The sequence below is a fragment of the Pelodiscus sinensis genome, chromosome 18 (genome assembly GCF_052426305.1).
Source record: "Pelodiscus sinensis isolate ZL-2025 chromosome 18, ASM5242630v1, whole genome shotgun sequence".
NCBI lineage: Eukaryota > Metazoa > Chordata > Testudines > Trionychidae > Pelodiscus > Pelodiscus sinensis.
Window position 1 is genome coordinate 132,786 of NC_143069.1, and position 22,608 is coordinate 155,393.

The window sequence follows — 22,608 nt, forward strand, 5'->3', positions numbered from 1 at the left end:
AGGTTTCATTCCTACCTTCCCGGTGTGATATGGGGTAATATAATCCTCATGTTACACCTGGGGAACTGAGACACAAAGATCACACAGGGACTCCGGCTAGGTCCTTCCCTGCAAAAGAGGGGAGTTTTGATGCTGAGAAAGTTAAATTGCATTACTAAGACTTTACACTGAGCTAGCTAAAGAGACAGGTAGATTTTTGCCTCTTACTGGGAGACTGCCTCAGCTGGCCACAGAAGAGTATAGGATAGAGCTCACCTATCCTACAACAAAATTGCCTGTGTCCTGTCTCCACTAGGATTGGCTGTTCAGCCCATGCCTTTCCGGCTATGAAGATAGTCTGTCTGTGACAGAGACAAGAGAGCTGAATTTAGTTCCTGAATCCCATGCCCAGGTTATACCAATGTCCCCAATCATAAACTAACAGAACTGAAAGGGACCTCAAGAGGTCATCAAGTACAATCTCATGACTCACAGCAGGACCAAGAACCATCTAAACCATCCCTGATAGATGTCTGTCTAACCTGCTCTGAAATATTTCTAGTGATGGAGATTCCACAACCTCTCTAGGCAATATATTCCAGTGCTCAACCACCATGACAGTTAGGAAATTTTTCTTAATGTCCAATCTAAAACTCCCTTGCTGCAATTTAAACCCATTGCTCCTTGGACTATTATCGAGATTAAGAGGAATAATTTTTCCTCCCTCCGCCTTGTAACAATTCTTTGTCTTCCCTCATAGGTCTTGTTTTCTAGACCTTTAATAATTTTTGTTGCTCTTCCCTGGACCTTCTCCAATTTGTCCACATCTTTTCTGAAATGTGATGCCCAGAACCGTGTACAGTAGAATGGAAGAATTACTTCTCATGTCTTGCTCACAACACTCTTGTTAATGTATCCCAAAATAACATTTGCTTTTTTTTGAAACAGTGTCACATCGTTTTCTCATATTTAGCTTGTGATCCACTATGACCCCTTGATCACTTTCTGCATTACTCCTCCCTAGATGTGTACCCCAATCTCCCGCAACCACTTCTTTTCAGCTTAGTACTGCCTCCAAGTATTTATGATGTGTGGAGACCTTTGTTATTGTGCAGCTGGAAAAAAACAGACTTGAGTGCTTCTCTTTGTGAAGTATGACTGAACCCACCTGGACAAAGTGTGAGCTATGAAACAGGGTTGGGTGGAAGAGCCAGGAATGGAAGCCAAGAGTATTAACTCCCACCTCCTTGCTATAGCCACTAGACGCTGCTCTTAGAGCCAAGGACAGAAACCAGTGTCTGACTCCCAGGAATGTGCTTTGACAACCACACACTGCGCTGTTAAGAAAGTGATGGAGAACAATAAGAAAGTAGTGACAATGTGCACACATACTGCAGTCAGTTTGTTAATTTCAGTTCAGAGTAAAGACAGAGAAAGCCAGCAAACAAGATCCAGTGTACAAGGCAGAAATTAAAATAGGAAGAGACACAGACTTATGGCACAAGGAAAGCCACAGGGAAAGCCAGTTCGGTTCTCCCTGTGTATTCTGACCTGAAATAGGGCAAACAGAATAAAAAAAAAAAAGAGAGATATTTCTAACCTGAAAAAGGAAAGATTGCTAACGTAGTTTGCAATTAACCTGTGGAACTCACTGCCACATGACAGTAAGCAACTGGATAGGGCACTAAGGTTCCAGAAAGAAAGATATTAGGAAAAAATTGCAGCTGTACTAAGGATGTTAAGTATCGGGTAATTGACTAATCAAATAGTTGATGCATTTTGCATCAATTATTTGATTAGTTGATAGGGCGCCTCCACCTGTAAAGCGTAGCAACAGCCATAGGGTTGCTGTTGCTACACTTCAAAGGTGAATGCTCCGTGTAGAGCCTGGGGTCAGCTGAGGACTCCCCCACTGACCTCAGGTTCCATGTGGCCCTGCTGCTTTGAAACGCTGCAAGAAGCCTAACATCGGGCTCCCTGTGGCGTTTCAAAGCAGCAGCACCGCACGGAGCCCGGGGTCAACTGGGCTCCACACAGCGCTGCCACTTTGAAACGCTGCATGCAGCCTGGGGACACCCCAGCTGGCTCCGAGCTGCACACAGCTTTTCAAAGCAGCAGCGCCACGTGGAGACCAGGGTCTGGCCCCATGCTTCAAGCGGAGCTGCCAGCTTGAAGTACCCTCTATCAGATAGAAGCAGCAAGGGGGAAGGAGTGGGGGGGAAGCGACTAGGCGACTATCCTGTTGGCTACCCAATAAGCAGTCTTTCACATCCCTAAGCTGTACAGGATAAAATCATAAGGACAATCAGCCCTAAAGCATAAGGACATACGATAATCAGCTGGGAATGACTAGGAAGGAAGTGCATGTTCCAGAGTGGGATTGCACAAGAAGGAATGTTGGGAAGGGAGGGTTATACCAGTCTCTGAAACATCTAGAACTGGCTACTGGTACTGGTTAAAGAGAAACCTAGGACCAGAGAGGCAGGATACCAGAGTCAATGGACCATTAGTGGCACTTGCAATGGTTTTGCATAAGGGAGCCAATGCGATGCAAGGATAACCACTGGAAGCATTTCAGGGATAAGAGGGTTTGCGGAGCTAGAGAGCTGGATGAATGCAAGGACCTGTGGGGAATATTTCCATAGAGGGAAAGAGAACAGACCTACGTGGGAGCATCTCAGGGACATACAAGGAAAGAAGGCATCGCAGCCACCCAGCATGACAGGGAAGGGAGACCTTTAGTTAGAGTCTAATGGAGAAAGAGGTCAGTATCTTAAAGATATCAGAGCATGTAGATGACAGGTGTTGTGTCTGGTACATAGAAATGGGGAAGAAATTTGGCTGGAGGATCTCCGTGTGCATTTTGAGAAGTGGAGAAGAGATGGGGTGTCTAGCAAGAGCACTCTGGAATCCACAGGGAAAGTAGTGGTGGGGGGAGCATTAAGAATTATGTCCCTGGCAGGAGGAACAGGGGAAGATGTGCTGATCAGGGCCGGATAAAGGGGGGAGGGGGCACTAGCCAAGCAGCTGCCCTGGGCGCCAACCTATGGGGGGCATCCGATGGCAGCTGTAAGGGGCGCTGCGCCCCCGGCTGCACAGTGCCCCTTAGACCTGCCATCAGGCACCGCGCGCCCAGGGCCAGGGCCCACGCAGCACCCCTTACAGCTGCCATCAGGCGCTGCACGCCCGGGGCCTGTGTGGCACCCCTTACAGCTGCCACCAGGCGCCGCGCGCCCGATGGTAGCTGTAAGGTGCGCAGCGCGCCGGGGCTGCGCATGCACTGTGCGCCCAGGGGCAGAGCCGCGCACGTGTCACACGCCCGCTGCCCGGGATGTAGGAATGGCTCAAGCCGGCCCTGGTGCTGATGGGTTACATCTGGGGAAGGGAAAACACAACGGGGAGGGGAGGGAGAGTCCCTGGTTTAGAGTGAGGCAGATCACTGGAGAGATGTGATACATAGGAGACTGAGATTGGGGAGTGGATCCCCAGCCAGCGGAGGGCGCTATAATGATTCTGCTTTGGAAGGAGGATGCGACCCTTGGCTCGGGGGTAGCTGAACTGAGCACGGCGACACCCGGAGCACGAATGACAGAACACACGGGATCCCCAGCCAGAGGAGGGCGCTATAATGATTCTGCTTTGGAAGGAGGATGCGATCCTTGGCTCGGGGCTAGCTGAACTGAGCACGGCGACACCCGGGGCACGAATGACAGAACACACGGGATCCCCGGCCAGAGGAGGGCGCTATAATGATTCTGCTTTGGAAGGAGGATGCGATCCTTGGTTTGGGGGTAGCTGAACTGAGCACGGCGACACGCAGGGCACGAATGACAGAACACACGGGATCCCCGGCCAGAGGAGGGCGCTATAACGATTCTGCTTTGGAAGGAGGATGCGATCCTTGGTTTGGGGGTAGCTGAACTGAGCACGGCGACACGCAGGGCACGAATGACAGAACACACGGGATCCCCAGCCAGCGGAGGGCGCTATAACGATTCTGCTTTGGAAGGAGGATGCGATCCTTGGCTCGGGGGTAGCTGAACTGAGCACGGCGACACGCAGGGCACGAATGACAGAACACACGGGATCCCCGGCCAGAGGAGGGCGCTATAACGATTCTGCTTTGGAAGGAGGATGCGATCCTTGGCTCGGGGCTAGCTGAACTTAGCACGGCGACACCCGGGGCACGAATGACAGAACACACGGGATCCCCAGCCAGAGGAGGGCGCTATAACGATTCTGCTTTGGAAGGAGGATGCGATCCTTGGCTCGGGGCTAGCTGAACTGAGCACGGCGACACCCGGAGCACGAATGACAGAACACACGGGATCCCCAGCCAGAGGAGGGCGCTATAACGATTCTGCTTTGGAAGGAGGATGCGATCCTTGGTTTGGGGGTAGCTGAACTGAGCACGGCGACACCCGGGGCACGAATGACAGAACACACGGGATCCCCAGCCAGAGGAGGGCGCTATAACGATTCTGCTTTGGAAGGAGGATGCGATCCTTGGTTTGGGGGTAACTGAACTGAGCACGGCGACACCCGGGGCACGAATGACAGAACACACGGGATCCCCAGCCAGAGGAGGGCGCTATAATGATTCTGCTTTGGAAGGAGGATGCGATCCTTGGCTCGGGGGTAGCTGAACTGAGCACGGCGACACGCAGGGCACGAATGACAGAACACACGGGATCTCCAGCCAGAGGAGGGCGCTATAACGATTCTGCTTTGGAAGGAGGATGCGATCCTTGGTTTGGGGGTAACTGAACTGAGCACGGCGACACCCGGGGCACGAATGACAGAACACACGGGATCCCCGGCCAGAGGAGGGCGCTATAACGATTCTGCTTTGGAAGGAGGATGCGATCCTTGGCTCGGGGCTAGCTGAACTGAGCACGGCGACACCCGGGGCACAAATGACAGAACACACGGGATCCCCAGCCAGAGGAGGGCGCTATAACGATTCTGCTTTGGAAGGAGGATGCGATCCTTGGTTTGGGGGTAACTGAACTGAGCACGGCGACACCCGGGGCACGAATGACAGAACACACGGGATCCCCGGCCAGAGGAGGGCGCTATAATGATTCTGCTTTGGAAGGAGGATGCGATCCTTGGTTTGGGGGTAGCTGAACTGAGCACGGCGACACCCGGGGCACGAATGACAGAACACACGGGATCCCCGGCCAGAGGAGGGCGCTATAACGATTCTGCTTTGGAAGGAGGATGCGATCCTTGGTTTGGGGGTAGCTGAACTGAGCACGGCGACACCCGGGGCACGAATGACAGAACACACGGGATCCCCAGCCAGAGGAGGGCGCTATAACGATTCTGCTTTGGAAGGAGGATGCGATCCTTGGTTTGGGGGTAGCTGAACTGAGCACGGCGACACGCAGGGCACGAATGACAGAACACACGGGATCCCCAGCCAGAGGAGGGCGCTATAACGATTCTGCTTTGGAAGGAGGATGCGATCCTTGGTTTGGGGGTAGCTGAACTGAGCACGGCGACACCCGGGGCACGAATGACAGAACACACGGGATCCCCAGCCAGAGGAGGGCGCTATAACGATTCTGCTTTGGAAGGAGGATGCGATCCTTGGCTCGGGGCTAGCTGAACTGAGCACGGCGACACCCGGGGCACGAATGACAGAACACACGGGATCCCCGTTCGCGGGCGTATTAGAGAGCGCAGGGGTCAGTGATGGAGGGAAAGGGGCTCTCGGGGCGGGAGGACCCCAGGCTGGGCGAGGGGGAGGGGCCGGGATCGGGGCGGGGTGTAGCACGCCGGAGATGCCAGCGTCGGGGGACCCCTGGCTGGGGCAGAAGTGGGAGGGGCCCTGGGTCGGGGTGGGGGAGGGGCGGAGGCAGCACGCGGGAGCTGCCAGGATCGGGGCGGGAGACCCAGGTTGGGGGAGGGGCCCGCGTCGGGCGGGGGAAGGGCGGTGACGCGGCCCGCACTTACCGCCGCTGCGGCCCGTCCGGCCCCGGCCCCCGGCCCCGCCAGCCTCACACCGAGGCGCCCGTACCGTAGCCACCGCGCAACGTCAGCGCGCACGGCACGCAATGCGTCAGCCCGTAGCCGTCCCCCATTGGCTGCAGACGGGCGACTGGCAGCGTCCTGCACCAACCACAAGCTCGCGCCTGCCCTCGGTGGGCGTGGTTTCACGCGCGCGCGCCTGCACACATGCGCAACCCACCTCCTCCCACCCAACCTTGGACTCAGGCGGAACTCTGGAGCTTCTGATTGGCTTGTGGTCCTGTCACTCCGGGGCGCCTTGTCCAACGGTATGGCAGTAACACGTTGATGTGATAAGCTGGGCTGTGGCGTTTGAGCGTCGCTTGGCCGGGACGAGGACCCGCCCATTTCTCACCCTCCTATCTCCTCCCCTTACTCCTCCCACTTCTCCCCTCCCCCATCCGCTCTATTCTCTCCTCGCCTCCCCCCTTCTCCGCCCGCCACTTCTCCTTTCTCCTCCCTTCCCTTAGTTCTCTCCCCTCCCGCACAGCCGGGCCTGGGCAGTGCCAGGCGTTGTGGGACCCTGGGCTTGGTAAGGGCCTTTGTATGCAGCCTTGAGCAATCCCCTTGATGTGGTGAGGGGCAGTCAGTTGATTTAGCACATTGCCCTAGTGTAAAGGTGCACACAAGGTGCAGTGTGTGGCGGAAGCCATGCAACCTGAGTGCCTCTCTGGTGTGAGTGAAACAAAAGACAGGACTATGCAGCACTTTACAGACTAACAAGATGGTTTATTGGGTGATGAGCTTTCGTGGGCCAGACCCACTTCCTCAGATCAAATAGTGGAAGAAAATCGGCACAACCATAGGTACCAAAGTGATACAATAAAAAAGTGAACGCATGTGAAATTAACAAATCAAATTTAAGAACAGAGTGGGGGTGAGGGGGGAGGTAAGTTTCTGTGAGGTAGTGACATAGGGGTGATAATAGGGGAAGTTTCTGTGACTGATGTGAAGCTGGCTGGGGGCAGGGCGGAGGTGGCAGTTGGTTCAGCTTATCCAAAACAGGATGTGGTGGCACAAGGAGATCCATGAGCGCCCTGGGACAGTAATGGGCCACCTCTCCCCTTTTGATTTCCACTCACCCTTTGTGCTGTCCTGTCCTCCACACACAATGTTCCATTCCCCCTTCCACCCATGGAAAGCAAATCTCTTCCTCTTTCCACACCTGCCCTTCCCCGCCCCATCCTCCCACACTTCCCCCCGCAGATCGACCGGAGGCACTGAGCTCTGAGCATCCTGTCACAGGATCAGTGCTGGCCCAGCCCACAGTGAGGAGAGCCGAGAGTCAGGCCGCCCGGAGCTGGGAGCACAGAGACCGCAGCAGAATGGTCAGGCTGAGCATTGCTTCCTGGCAAGGGGGTCAGGTGGGGTTTTGGGGGGCTGCATTGGAGGGGGGTTGCGGAGCAGGAAATGCGTCCTCTTCCTCAGTTCCCCTGCAAAGCTGGGATCCAGAATTTGGGGTGTGTTCAAATTGAGTCTGCCTCTCCAAGGCCTAGCCCAGCTGGAGGACATGTGCCCATGAGATGATAGCTCTGGGCCCCCCACCCAGGGTTTTTGAGAGGCGTTTGCAAGCTCCGAGGTTTCAGCAGCATTGAGTGATACCAGCAGTATGGTGGGAGGGGTGAAAAGGTGGCTACTACTTAGAAAGTCGGGTAGCAGTCATAGATCCTGCCCATGGGTCGGGGAGTTACCCATCTGGTCCCTCTGGCATAGGAGGGGGAGCTAGCAATTAGATTTGGAGCTCAGTATTTTACCACTGTTTGCCTGGCTGTGGGAGCTGCCCCACAATCCTGGCATCAAAGGCGGTCTGGAACAGTGGCTGGGCACAGGAGAGGGTCTTCATTGTTCATCTGTCAACCCATGTGTATGTAAGCTGTATATATTATAGTGAGTTGTGTGTGATAATAAGTGTGTGTATAACAGTGGTTGTGTGTATGATAAGAGGTGTGAGTCTGTGTGTGTGACAATAGGTGTATGAGACAATGGCTGTGTGTGACAATAAATGTGTGACAACAGGGATGTGAGTGTATGACAATGACTGTGTGTGTGATAATAAATGAGTGTAACAGTGGCTTTGTGTGTGATAAGTGTGAGTTTCTGTGTGTGTAACAATGATGTGATAAGTGTGTCTGATAATGGCTGTGTGGGACAATAAGTGTGTGACAATGGCTGTGTAGGAATGGGTGTGCCCGCAAAATGACATATGTGAAACTGCGCGTGTATGTGTGTGGGAGAAGTGTGTGTGCGTGCACTTCTCAGCTGGTGTCTCTCTCTCCATGCACAACCTGAAACTTTTTGGGCCCACAATCATGATGACCATCCCAGGTCTTCCCCACCACAAGGGGGCCGTGACCTACATGCACCAGTGCTCTGCCTTCCCCATCCCTCGGCCTAGGCCATCCCCTGCAACTGTGGGCAGGGCCAGAGTGGTCTATGCTTCACAATGGGCAGGAGGCCATTACTTGGAAACAACCCCGATACACCAGTCCTGGCCTGTTCCAGCAGGGGGTGCTGTAAGGACCAGGGCAAGCACACTGGCTATGGGGGGAGCTCCCAGTTTCTGCCAGCAGGGGGCACTGAGGAATGCAGGGCAGGAATGCTGGCTGGGGGCGGGCCCCCAGCCTCTGCCATCAGGGGGCACTGTGGGGGTGCAGAGCAGGAATCCTGGCTTTGGGAGCAGCGCCTCTCCTCTTCCCTCAAGGTTGGGGTTGGGAGTCTGGCCGGGTGTAAAGGCCCTTGGCTATAGCAGCGAGCCAGGGGGGAGGCTGCCCCAACCCCTCTCACAGCTGGTCTCTCTCTAGTCGGATTCCCTGGTTGTATGCGATGTGGACCCCATGCTGACGGAGATGCTGAGGAAATTCCGCTTCCGGAAGGAAACCAATAATGCGGCCATCCTCAGTGAGTGTCCCCCGATTGTGTCCTTGTGGGAATGATCCCCAGCCCTTCTCTGTCTGCTTGTCCCACCTTGCTGGATCTGCACCCCAGACAGCACAGAGCATTGTGAGAAGCAGGGCAGAGGCACTAGTTGTGGGGGGACTTTCAGCAACTCCAAGCATGGCCTGTCCCAGCTCAGGGCACTGTGGAGTATGTGCACTGACTGTGGGAGGGAATTCTCAGCTACCCCAGTCCCAGCAGGTAGATATGGGGAACAGGGCAGGAGCTGGTTGGGAGGGAGTTCCCAGCTACTCCAATCTCAGCCTGTCCCAGCAGGGAGCGCTATGGGGTAGGTGTGCTGTCTGTGGAGGAAATTGCTGGCTACTCCAGTCCCAGAAAGGGGTACTTGCGGGGTACTGGGTCAGCACACTGGCTGGGGGTTGTTCAGCGTTCCCAGGGGAAGGAAGCACAGCTTAGGCACCTGCTGGCCCATTTGAAGATGGTGACCGGAGCTCTCTCTCTCCCCGCAGTGAAGATTGACAAAGAGCGGCAGCTGGTGGTGCTGGAGGAGGAACTCCAGGTAGGGGACCTTTCTGTCTTTTCAGCCAGCCACCTTCGAAAAGCCCAGCCCAGTTCTGTTAAAGGCCCCACTGTCAGCAGGCCTGCGCCTAGCTCCTCCCATGAGCCACTGTTCTGCAGGGCCCCCTTGGTGCCAATGGGTCTACAACTAAGGTTCTCCTGCTTCTGAAGCCCCCTGCCACTGGGCTAGAGAAGTGACCCGTGAGCACTGTGGGAGGTATGAGGTGCGGGGGTGGCAGCCTGATTGTCTGCACTTGAAAGCAGTGTTCTCAAGCTCTGGCACACACACAGAGCAGGTGTCAATTGCTCCAGCAGAGGGCAGCACACACACAGAGTAGGACTCATTCCCTCCAGCAGGGGCAGCATGCAGAGCAGGGCTCATCCTCTCCAGCAGGAGGAAGCGCGCGCGCGCGCACTCACACTCACACTCACACTCTCTCTCCTTCCCTCCCTCCAGGACTATGTAGCACACACAGATTCTCATCCCTCCAACAGGAATACACAAGGAAGCAGGAGCCAATTGCTTCAGCAGGGGACAACAGGCACACAGATCAAGGCTCATTCCCTCCAGAAGAGAGACAGATGCAGACACACATGCACACAAGACCTAGACTCCCAGTTGCTCCAGCAGTGTGTAGAACACATGGGCGTGCGCGCACACACACAGACACAGAGCAGATGCCCAGTGTTCCAGCAGGGAGCAGCATGCACATGCAAATGCACACACTTGCACATCCATACAGAACAAGTGTCCAATGCTCCAGCAGGAGGCAGCAGGCACATGCACGCTTGTGCACATACACACTCTCTCCCTCTCTCTCTCTGCCACTCAGCATGTAGGGATTGAGTTCCTGGCCTTTCATGGGGGAGGCATGCAGACCTGACACAAGCTCCGCTTTCTCAAACAGTTGTTTGCCTTCTGAATTCCACGGCCTGCCTGAAAGTTACAGCAGCGCATTGAGAACCAACGTGGGCAGGAGGAAAATAAATTGAATTTACCATCAAATGAAGTAGCCCCAGGGAGGTGCTCCTGCTTGCATCAGTTGTTTTCATACTTAATGCAATCCAAGCCTGCGGTTCTTACAGTCAGAATGAAGTTGCCACACAGTTTCCGGTTCGTTGCACTGGAATAAGGGTTCACTGCAGTGCTGAGGCTAGACCTACCATGCGGTACGTCTACACATACCAGAAGTATCCCAAAATAGCCACCCCACATCTTTTAAAAGTGCCCGTTATTTCAAAATATTTTTCAAAATAACGGGCGTGCTATTTTGGCGTCCCTATAACCCTCATTCCACAAGGGTTATGGGATGTGTCAAAATAGCGCACTACAGGCAGTCCCCGGGTGACGTACAAAATAGGGACTGTAGGTTTGTTCTTAAGTTGAATCTGTATGTAAGTCGGAACTGGCTCCAGATTCAGCCGCTGCTGAAACTGACCAGCGGCTGACTACAGGAAGCCGGCTTCCTGGAATCAGCCTCTGATCAGTTTCAACAGGCTGAATCTGGATGCCAGTTCCGACTTACATACAGATTCAACTTAAGAACCCAGGCGTCCCCAAGTCAGCTGCTGCTGAAACTGATCAGCGGCTGATTCCAGGAAGCCCGGGGCAGAGCAACTCTGCCTCGGGCTTCCTGTAGTCAGCACTGGTCAGTTTCAGCAGCGGCTGACTTGGGGACGCCTGAGGCAGAGCAGCTGGGGTGCTGCTGGGTTGCTCCAGTAGCGCCGCTCCTCGCTCCTCGGCACTACTGGACCAACCCAGCAGCACCCCAGCTGCTCTGCCCCGGGCGTCCTGATTCAGCCGCTGCTGAAACTGACCAGCAGCGGCTGAATCAGGACGCCTGGGGCAGAGCAGCTGGGGTGCTGCCGGGTTGGTCCAGTAGCGCCCAGAGCGGCGCTGCGGGACCAACCGGCAGCGCCCCAGCTGCTCTACCACAGGCGTCCGGAGAAAAGCCTGGTCTGTTGCTGCCCCCCCCCGAGCAGAACAGGGAGACACGGGCGGCGGACCAAGACGCACCGCGGTCCCGCTACCCGGGTCCTCCGCGGCTTTGCTCCCCATCTCCCTGGTCTGCTGGTCTTCAGCAGACCGGGGAGACAGGGAGCAAAGCCGCGGAGCACGCGGGCAGCGGACAGCCCAGACGCGCCGTGGCTGTCCTACTGCCGGCATCCTCAGAGGCTTTGCTCCCTGTCTCCTTGGTCTGCTGGTCTCCAGCAGATCGGGGAGACGGGGAGCAAACCCCGTTCGTAACTGCAGATCCGACGTAAGTTGGATCCGCGTAACTCGGGGACTGCCTGTATTTTGAAATTTGGTGCTGTGTAGACATGCCATATTTCAAAATAAGCTTTTTTGAAATACAATAGAAATAAGATACGTAATTTGCGTGGCGCAAATTGCATATTTTATTCTGAGTTTAGGGTGCTATATAGATGTACCCATGGCGAATATGAGGCCTCAATTAGTTACTGCCTGAGAACTGGGACTGACCCAGAACCAGCTGAATGGGCCCCATTGAGCTAGGTGCCATATGTAAGAAATGCATAGTAAGTTCAGTCCCCAAAGTGCTCGCAGTCCCTGATGAGAGGAGAATGAGGGCCACTTTACATGAGTGGAGACAATAGCTTTAGCCCCACAGAAGAGGAAACTGAGGCACAGAATGGGGCCATCATTCACCCAAGGCAAGAAACAGAAGCAGAGTGATGATGTCCTGGCACTCTGGCCATTAGGTATCACTGCCTCTTGCTAACAGTTTCTCCCATTGGTTTCAAATCAGGTTCTCCGTATAACTTATATTTCTCCCTTCTGAGGTCTCTGTAGAAGACAGCAACTTACTACTGGTGCCAGTTAGTGGAGTAACTTCATTATTCAGAGATTCTAAGGCCAGAAGTAATCTTCGTTACCAATTAGTCTGACCCACCTGTACAGTAGGAATGTTAAATATCGGTTAATTGAATAGTCGATTAACCTCATGAATTAGTTGACTATTCTATTGTCATCGGGCAGCCCCTGTCCAGGGGAGAGGTCTGAGCTCCCAGAACCAGCATGAGCTGGAACTGAGCTGGACTGCCTGCCCGCCTGGCTCCTAATACACTTTAAGTGCAGAGCCACAGTGAGGTTAGGTCCATGACCCAGTGCAAGCCAGGTCTGAGCTGGGCTACTGGCCAGCCTGCTAAAAAATTTACTGGCAATGGGGGGAGGGGGAGATGTGTGTAATTTATAGCATTAACATAAGCTTTTGCTTAGCAGTTAATCGACTGTACTATTACATCCCTACTGTACAGCACAGGTCAAAGACCTACCCCCAAATAATTCCTGGAGCAGAGTTTTAAAGAAAATGTCTCATCTTAAAAAATTGATTAAAAAAAATTTCAGTGATAGAGAATCCACCATGACCTTTAGTGAGGCATTCCCCTACCCTGTTAAAATATTACCCCTTATTTCCATGCTGGGTCGGACCACAGTTCCATCCAGCCCAGTATCCTGTCTGCCAACTGTGACCAATACCAGATGCCCCAGAGGGAGTGAACACAACATGTAATCATCAGATGATCTCTCCCCTGTCATCCATTTCTAGACAAACAGAGGGTAAAGACACCATTCCTACCCATCCTGGCTAATAGCCATTGATGGACTTAACTTATCTAGCTCTTTTTTGAACCTTGTTCAAAAGTCCTAGTCTTCACAGCATCCTCTAGCAAGGAGTTCCACAGGTTGACTGTGCACTGCGTGAAGAAAAATTTCCATTTGTTTGTTTTAAACCTGCTACCTATTAATTTCATTTGGTGACCCCTATTTCTTATGTTATGGGAACAAGTAAATAACTTTTCCTTGTTCACTTTTTCCACACCAGTCATGATTTTATAAATTTCTATCATATCCCCACCGTAGTCTCCTCTTTTCTAAGATGAAAAGTCCAAGTTTTTTTAACCTCTCTTCATATGGGACCTGTTTCAAACCCCTAATAATTTTTGTGAAGCTTCATCTTCTAGCCATTGGGTCATATTAGATCTTACTCTGCTAGTTTGAAGAGCCCATTATTAGCCTTCACCTTTTTGTTAAGCTGCACAGAGAGAGCTCCTTGCCTCTGTCGCTACAGGCAGGTTTTTTAACCCTTTGGTTATTCTTCTGGCTCTTCTCTGACCTCTCTCCAATTTATCAATCTCCTCCTTGAATTGTGAATCTCAGACCTGGACCAGAATCCCAGCAGGGCCAAACCAGAGGGAACAGAACCTTTGTGCTGCTACCCGACACTCCCCTGTTTATATATCCCAGGTTGGCATTAGCTCTTTTGTCTCCCACATCACACTGGGAGCTCTTGTTCTGCTGATTCTCCAGCATGGCCCCTGGCTCTTTTCCAGAGTATGGCATCCCAGAAGAGAGCACCCCAGCCTATCTGTCTAGCTCAAGTGGTACAGAGCAGTGTTGGAATCCAAGGTTCAGGAAAGCCCCATTAGGGAACTAGACTCTCCGCATGAGGTTAACAGACCCTAATAAAACCAGAGGATTTCTCCCCTGATTGAAAAGCTTAAAATGGGACCAGACTCACCCAGGGCAATCTGCACACCCCATATTTCAAACAGGGCTGCTGGCAGGACTGGACCCATTCATGTCCCCACCTCCGGCTGTTTGGTCCAGATCCACAAAGGTGCTCCTAACTTCCACAGAGACCAAGGGGAGCTAGGTGCCCAAAGAACTTTGTTCCTGAAGGGAACATGGCTCCATTTTCCTCATAATTGGAGCACCACCCCGTGCCCCTCGGCTGGGCTCAGAGAAGATTTGCATTCAAGCTAATTCCAGGGCACATGGTGATCCTAGGGCTGACTCGAGGGCCAGATGCAGACTCAGATTCCTTTCAGTGCCAATGATTTCAGACAGGAGCTCAGCAGGATCCTGTTAATTCAAGATTGTGGGGTGTCTTTGGGGGAGCCACAGCAGAGTTGGTCTCCAGGTGGCAAAATGTCACAGTAAAGCAGTGCCTCTGCCCGCCAGCATTGCCTCTGGGTTGGTGTCCTGGCAGCTGCCAGAATCTCTCAGCCCCTCAGCTCCTGCTTTTCTGTATGAAGAGTGGCCCTTTCTGCTCTAATCCACTGGGCCAGGGACAGAACCCAGAACGGGTGACTCCTTGCCCTCCCTGCTTTAACCACTAGTCCTCACTCCCTGAATCCTGTTCTAACCACTTTGCCAGGTAGAGCAGGGAGACAGAAGTCTTGGGTTCCACACTGGGCTCTGCCACTCACTTGCTGGGTGACCTAAGTCAAGTCCTTGCCCTGGTCGGTGCCTCAGTTTCCCTAGCTGTACAATGGTGGCTGGTGGGGATGCTCCTTGTCCCCTTCCCCACCCCAGCTGATGCAGGCTTTGGTGTCTCCCCCACAGGACGTCTCTCCAGAGGAGCTGAGGAGCGAGTTGCCAGAACGCCAGCCCCGATATCCTTCTGCTGTGGGGTGGGGGAGGGGCCATCTGAGCCACCTGGCAATGCGTGGGCATCACTGGAGGCAACCCCCTGCCTGGGGGTTATGTGGGTGGGTGGGTCCTCTGGAGCCATCCAGGGCTCCCTCACCCCCAGAAGAGAAGGGGTGCCTGGGTTGTGGGCAGCCCATACAGCTCTTCCCCTTGCCCCATCCACACTATCTCTCTGAGCATGTCAGTGTCTTGTGATGGCCCATGGGAGACTGCCCCCTTCTGGGAGAACAGGGAAATGGTTCTTCATCCCTGCTGACCTGGGCTGGGCATGGAGATGAGGTGGATGTTCTCCCTGAAGAGCCCTCTCATGCCCCCCCATGTGACCCTAGCTGGAGAGCCCAGGATCCATTGCCCATCTCCATCCTGAGCTCTGGGCTTGCTTGATGGGAGCCATTGGTGTGCCAGGAGATTTTCAGTGTCCTAGGTTGGACAGCCCCAGCCCATTTCCCCTCTGTCCCTCTCCTGACCCAGCTCCACAGAGATGCAGCTGCCTCCTTGACTGGGGTTACCTTTGTGGTGTACAGTTACAAATATGTCCATGATGACGGGCGCATCTCATACCCTCTCTGCTTCATCTTCTCCAGTCCAGCTGGTGAGAACCAGGGGGAGCAGGGACTAGTGTGGGGGGGGAGGTGTGGGAGTCAAGACTCCTGGGTTCATGTCCCTGGCTGGGATGGGGGAAGAGGGAGCCAGGATTCCTGGGTTCTTTCCATGGCTTACAGGGAGTGGGGTCTACTGGTTAGAGCTGGGCACCAGGACTCATCATGGGTTCTCTCTGTCTCTCCCCATGGGGCAGGATGCAAGCCAGAGCAGCAGATGATGTATGCAGGGAGCAAGAATAGGCTGGTGCAGGCAGCTGAGCTCACTAAGGTACCAGGGCAGTGCCATACCCTTGACTTCTCCCCATGGACAGTACTGCCACCCCTGGGACACCTGCTCTTTACAGGCCCCTTCCCCATGCTGCCAGCTGCATACCCATGCCAGGAAGAGTGTCACCACTACTTCTCCCTCTGTGTTCCATGTTGGAAGGGGCTGTCACTGTCCCTTCCCATACACCCTGTTTTGCCTCATCCCAGGGCTGGAGGGCCACCCTCAGGCATGGAGTCTTATCACTGCCTTCCATCTTCACCCATACCTGGAATCTAGCCAGGACCGTTCCTGGATTGCTCCAGAGCTGGGATGCCTCAGCCCCTATAGATGAGATCAAGCTGGGACCCGCCCCAGCACTCCTCCAAAGCTCGGATTTACTGGGCTCCCCATTCAGCATCTATGCCTTTGAATCGAGGTTCCCTTTTGGAGGAACACCTGTTAAAACCCAACCCAATTCCATCCACCTCTTCTCCCCCAGGTGTTTGAGATCCGGACCACAGAGGACCTGACTGAGGAGTGGCTGCGGGAACGGCTGGCCTTCTTCCGCTAGGGCTCGAAAGGCGCCCCCAGGCTTGCTCTGAAATCCCCTTGATTCCACCAGGCCTGAGACATACACACCCCAAGCTACTGGCAGGGAAGCAAATAAACCACTTGGGAACCAGCCTGGGTGTCTGGTTTGTGTCTGGGGGTCTGTCCCTGCTGGGGAGGCAGAGGAGATAACACACACAAACACCTAGCTGATAGGTCACAAAATGTACCTGTAAACGGAAAACTGTCACTGATGGGGAAAAAATAGTAAAAATGCCTCTGATGAAGTTTGCAGATGACAACGATCGGGAAGGGGTAATCATTGAAGGTGATTCAGTGGACTCGGGATTGCCTGATAAACTGGACACAAGCACACAGTAAGGCTATGTCTACACTCACAGCTTCTTGCGGCAGAAATATGCAAATGAAGTTAAGCGTGGACTATTGCCGAGCCTCATATGCATACCTAATGAGCCGCCATTTTTGCAGAAGAGGCTCTGCGCCAGAAGGAGCAGTCTACACTGCCTCTTCTTGCACAAGAAAACCCCTCTTTCGCAATGCCGTTATGCCAATTATTTTCATATAGCCATTGGCTACATCTACATTGGCAAGAGTTTTTGTGTTAAAGTATTTGCGCAAGAGAGCGTCTACACTGGCATGTGCTTTTGCGCATGAGATGTGCTTTTGCGCAAAAGCATCCATGCCAGTGTAGACGTTCTCTTGCGCAAGAAATTCATGTTGCCTGTCTATACTGGCCTCTTGCGCAAGAACAGTTGTGCAAGAAGGCTTCTTCCTGAGCAGGACCATCACAGTTCTTGCGCAAGAAGCACTGATTTCACACATTAGAACATCAGTGTTCTTGCGCAAGAACTCCCCGCCAGTGTAGACAGGCAGCATGTTTTTGCGCAAAATCATGCCAATGTAGACACAGCCCCAGTGTCTGAATATGGCTCAGTGCCAGTGGAGACACCCAGAGACAAAAACCATCAGACAGGGAACCCTGCCTGCATGTAAAGGCGCTTGTGCAGCTGCTCGTGCAGCTGCTCAGGAGAGATTCCAATGCTGCCCAGCTGGTTAGCAGAGAGCCCCCAGCCAGGTTTTGCTACTATAGGTTGTGCACATTGGCACATGTCTTGGGGCACATCAAATTTATTCCACATAGGGATAGAAAAGGTTAGAAATGATATTGCAAGCTAGGGATTTCTCTCCTGGGAAAGACCTAGTGGCTAGGGCGGATCCTCAGTGGAACAGAAGCTTCTGGTCCAATACCAGGGCCTAAAGAGCTAATGCCATCCTGGGGTATATAAGCTCAGGAGCTTTGGGTAGGAGTAGAGGTGCAGCTCCACTAGCACTCGGGCAACCATGGCTGGAATCATGTGCCCACAGTTCAAGAAGGATGTCAGGCCCATGCATGGGGGCTGTGTCTACACTGGCAAGTTATTCTGGAAAATCAGCCGCTTTTCCGGAAAAAATTGCCAGCTGTCTACACTGGCTGCTTGAATTTCTGGAAAAGCACTGACAATCTAATGTAAAATCATCAGTGCTTTTCCGGAAAAACTATGCTGCTCCCGTTCGGGCAAAAGTCTTTTCTGGAAAACTGTTCCGGAAAAGGGCCAGTGTAGACAGCACAGTAGTGTTTTCTGCAAAAAAGCCCCGATTGCGAAAATGACGATCAGGGCTTTTTTGCGGAAAAGCGAGTCTAGATTAGCCACGGACGCTTTTCCGCAAAAAGTGCTTTGGCGGACAAGCGTCCTGCCAATCTAGACACGCTTTTCCGAAAATGCTTTTAACGGAAAACTTTTCCATTAAAAGCATTTCCGGAAAATCATGCCAGTGTAGACGTAGCCGGGGTGTGTGCGCGCGAAGGGTACAAAAGCACCCCTCCATGGTCACCCTAAGTAAGCATGCTCCGGCCAGCCAGGGGAAGGCAGGAGCTGTGTGCTGCCCGAATCTCTCTCCCCCAGGCTCTGACAAGGGGAAGGCTGGGGCTGATTTTCCCACTTACTTGGGGGACCATGAGGGATGGATTCACACCCTTGGGCTACGTCTAGACTGACATGATTTTCCGTAAATGCTTTTAACGGAAAAGTTTTCCGTTAAAAGCATTTTCGGAAAAGAGCGTCTAGATTGGCACGGACGCTTTTCCGCAAAAGCATTTTTTGCGGAAAAGTGTCTGTGGCCAATCTAGACGCGCTTTTGCACAAAAAAGCCGCGATCGCCATTTTCGCGATGGGGCTTTTTTGCGCAAAACCAATCTCAGCAGTCTACACTGGCCCTTTTGCGCAACAAAAGGGACTTTTGCCCAAACAGGAGCAGCATATTATTTCCGCAAGAAGCACTGATTTCTTACAGTAGGAAGTCAGTGCTTTTGCGGAAATTCATGTGGCCAGTGTAGACAGCTGGCAAATTTTTCCGGAAAAGCGGCTGATTTTGTGGAAAAACTGGCCAGTCTAGACACAGCCTTGTGGTCCACATTTACAAAAAAAAACCACCCCCTACAGAAATTTCTGCGGATGGGCCTAGATGCTGAGGAATTGCTGAGGGGTTGGAGGAGAGCCACAAGTGTGATTAACAGGTTTGAAATCCTTCCTCCCAGTTATAGACACCAGAAGCTCGTTTACCAAGGAGAAGGCAACAGGGGGAGCTAAACACCTCTGGATTTTTTCTGACCAGGAAAATAAATCCAGAGTAACGGCCCGATTCTACTCTCATTTGCACCAGAGTGACTCTCTTGAAGTCAGTGGGGCCAAATCTCCAGCTGGTGTCAATTGGCCTTAGCTCCATTGAGATCAGTCTGCTCCCACACATTGACTCTGAATTTACCCTGCCATCAGTATCTGTCCTCTTTCCTCTGTTACTGCCTTTTGGCCCATGGGAGAAGGGTGCTGATACATTAACCCCCTCTCCTCCCAGTGTTTCATGTGTAATCTCTGGTGTTCCCCATTGGACTAGAACAATGGGTCTGTTGGTTACTATGGCAACCAGCTGACAGGCCAGCCTAGTTACAAGCCAAACAGCATCCATCAGTCACCGGCACCCACAGCGCTTCCCCCCCAGCCTTCCTGGGGTCTCCTAGGGCAGGGGTCGCCAACCTTTTCAAACCAAAGAGCCAAACTATCCAAATTCAGAACAAGTGGTCAACAGAAAGCCATATACGAATGCCCTTGTGCATGACTGAAAATATACAACTTATTGCTGATAATTGACATGATGATAAATAGCATAAATGAGACATTATACTCACAGTTTTTATTTTCTGGGACTTCTGCTGCTGCATCTTTTCACGTCTTTGAAGTTTACATCATAAATGGTCAAATTCAGATTCATGCATGAATTCAAGCAACATGCCTAATTATGCGTTTTTAAAATTTTGAATTAATTTTTCATTTTAATTTTTAAAGTCACATGAATTTTGGGAATGACAGAAGAGCCATATTTGGTTCCATACTGAGCCATAATTGGCTCAAGAGCCATAGGTTGCAGACCCCTTCCCTAGGGGCTTCTAGCCCTATGCTCACTGCCAGAGACTACTGGCCCAGGCAGGCAGGACAACTGGTACCCTTGGGTTCTGTTCCCCCCTCCTGCCTCACAGCCTCCTTTGGGCCCTGCGCCTCCTTGCCCCAGATCCAACCCTCACCCCGGCCTCATGGCACAAGAATTCATTGGGAGGGGGGCTCTGCATTGACTGGTGCTGGTATGAGGGAGTGTCACGGGGCAAGCACTGACCCCATGGCACCTCCAGGCAATCACCTGGAGAATTAGCACTCCTGTCTCAGATAGCCCTCTGCTGGCCCATGTCCCAGTCTCTGTTGCAGGTCTTCTTTCAGTTCAGCCCCATGTCCCTTCCTGCCCAGTGCCCTTTCCTCCTCATACTGGCCTATGTCTGGGCCCCTGCACTCTGGGGTCCTCCCCTCCCACCTTGGAATCCCCAATTCCCCTACACCCACCTTGCCTCAGTGACCCACTGCCAGTCATCAGCTCGTCCCTGCTTCAGGGGCAACCTGCAGTCTGAAATGGCCACTCATCATTGGCAAGGGCTGTGGACCTGCTGCCTTTTCCTATCACTGGCTGTTTCCCTGCAGCCCTAGTACACTCAGGCCTTGCCTCAGGCCCTGCAGCCTGGGAGTAAGGTCAGGCCAGAGCTCCCAGCTGCAGTTCTGCTGCAATTTTTAGTGGGCTGGTACATGTAGGCTGATGTGCAATGTAATGCCAACTGCCGATTGCAGCATGGACCTTCCCATGGAGGCAAAGACCCTTTGACTTTGACTCCTTTCCAACCAGCTGCAAAGCTTAATAATGAAAGGGCATTTTACAAAAGCTATTGGGAATATTGAAGTTAGGTGCCTAGTGCTTCACCTCATCTAGACCTGGCTCTACCAGGCGCCTGCCCCCTCCTGAGTGATGCTGGTGGTCCCCAGAGGCCAAGCACAGCTGCAAAAGTCAGCCAAGGCCCGAGGAGCTTTCCCTTTCCTTGCATGCAGGAAAAGGTCAGAGGCACTGACTAGGACAGGCTATGATGCATGGGCCCCGTCAGGCACAGGTTGACATTCAAGGAAACAGCTGGGAGGATGGGAAGGAAGGGTGATTGCACTCTGTGTGCGCACGCATGTGTGTGTCGACGGGAGGGGTATGGATCCGAAGAGCAGAGAGCTGTGCAGTGCTGGAGGAGACAGTGGAGGATACAGCTCCATGGGAGAGGTTACTTGAGGAAACCAATTTGAGGGGTGCCCTGGTAGAAGGGAGATACAGGATGGGCTAGTGGTCAGTGGATGAGGGCTGGAAGTCAGAAATCCCGGGGTCTAGTTCTCGGTGGGTAGTGGGCTCCAGCACTTAGAGCGGGAGAAGCTGAGAGCTAGGAAGCCTGGATTCTATTCCTGGCTTGGGAAGGGGTAGCTAGAAGGCAGAACAGGTGGAACTGAAATGGGGTGTGATGTGCAGGGAAATTAATGGGGACTGGGTTCTAAGCTCAGGGAAAGGGGTGTTGTCTAGTGGTTAGAGCAGCCCTACTGGGTACATGGGAGGGACACAGCCCTGCTCCCCACTGGCTGGGCTCAGCCTACCCATGCCTGAGTTGGGTGCCTATGGCCCTTAGCTGTCCACAGCGCAGGCTGTGCTGTTCCCTGGCACATGGTAACTAGCCATGTCCCCTCTCACTGTGCCGCTGGCAGCCATGAGAGATGCCCTTCTATCCCCACGACAGTGCCGTAAGGGTGATGGAGGAGGAAAAGGCTGGAGCCCTCAGGCTATGTCTACACTACAAGGTTTTTGTGCAAAAACCAGTGGAGTGTCCACACCTCAAGCACGTTTTTGTGCAAAAAAAATAGAGTGAATCAACAGGACAGAGGGCTTTTGCTGGTATTCCTCTCCCCATGAGGAATAATTCCTTTTTGTGCTACAGCTCTTGCACAAAAAGGCATGTATGGACACTCCGCAGGGGTTTCTTGCACAAAAAGAGCCTATCAGAAAAAGCACAGGTGCTCTGATGGCCATTCTTGCGCAAGAGCGTCCATGCATTGTGGATGCTCTCTTACACAAAAGCACATGGCTTTTGCGATGCGCTTTTGAGGTGTGGATGCACTTTTCCACAAAAACTTTTTGTGCAAGACCTCTTCTGCAAAAAGCTTCTTGTACAAAAACCCTGCAGTGTAGACAAAGCCCAAGTGAAGCCAGCCAGACACAGCCAGGGCACGTGGACATGCCCACACAGTCAGTCTCAGGTCCTGCAACAGAGACAGACAGACACGCTCACACAGGGGTTACGTCTAGACTGGCATGATTTTCTGCAAATGCTTTTAACGGAAAAGTTTTTCTGTTAATAGCATGTGCGGAAAAGAGTGTGTAGATTGGCACGGACGCTTTTCCACAAAAGCACTTTTTGCGGAAAAGCGTCCATGCCAATCTAGACGCTGTTTTGCTCAAGAAAGCCCCGATCACCATTTTCGCCATCGGGGCTTTTTTGCGCAAAACAGTTTTCAGCTGTCTACACTGGCCCTTTTGCGCAAAAGCATTTCAGGAAAAGGGCTTTTGCCCGAACGGGAGCAGCATAGTATGTGTGCAAGAAGAGCTGATTTCAGACAGTAGGAAATCAATGCTTTTGGGAAAATCAAACGGCCAGTGTAGACAGCTGGCAAGTTTTTCCGCAAAAGCAAGTGCTTTTGCGGAAAACTTGCCAGTCTAAACACAGCCAGGGAGTCTCCCTCCATCTCTCCAGCATCCTCATTCCTTCACCTTTGTCCATGACAAATTGCAGCTCCCACCATGTGTCCCTTTCAGGGCCAGGGGACTCATGAAGACACTCCATGGTC

At 52.8% G+C, this 22,608-nt stretch overlaps 2 protein-coding genes across 4 annotated transcripts in view; one reads left to right on the top strand and one right to left on the bottom strand.

Moving 5' to 3' along the window:
* The window catches only part of SAMD4B (sterile alpha motif domain containing 4B), a 37,041-nt gene extending 30,977 nt beyond the window's left edge, over positions 1 to 6,064 (bottom strand). Inside the window, exon 1 of one of the 2 annotated variants that reach the window (XM_075917227.2) lies at positions 5,941 to 6,064. The gene's annotated coding sequence lies outside the window, so the exon portion shown is untranslated. Of the gene's footprint in view, positions 1 to 15; positions 83 to 5,940 lie in introns of those variants that run through there. The other variant, XM_075917229.2, reaches the window with a different exon arrangement.
* On the top strand, positions 6,027 to 16,438 carry GMFG (glia maturation factor gamma). 2 transcript variants are annotated; one of them, XM_025179981.2, is made up of 7 exons: positions 6,027 to 6,263; positions 8,796 to 8,892; positions 9,399 to 9,448; positions 14,819 to 14,868; positions 15,415 to 15,497; positions 15,702 to 15,775; positions 16,254 to 16,438. In XM_025179981.2, the coding sequence occupies exons 1-7, from the start codon at positions 6,042 to 6,044 to the stop codon at positions 16,323 to 16,325; spliced, it is 648 nt and encodes a 215-aa protein (XP_025035766.2). In that variant the 5' UTR covers positions 6,027 to 6,041; the 3' UTR covers positions 16,326 to 16,438. The 2 variants fall into 2 exon arrangements, with proteins under 2 accessions (XP_025035766.2, XP_075773347.1); XM_075917232.1 differs by lacking the exon at positions 6,027 to 6,263 and adding an exon at positions 7,305 to 7,358.
* Positions 16,439 to 22,608: the final 6,170 nt, after the last annotated feature.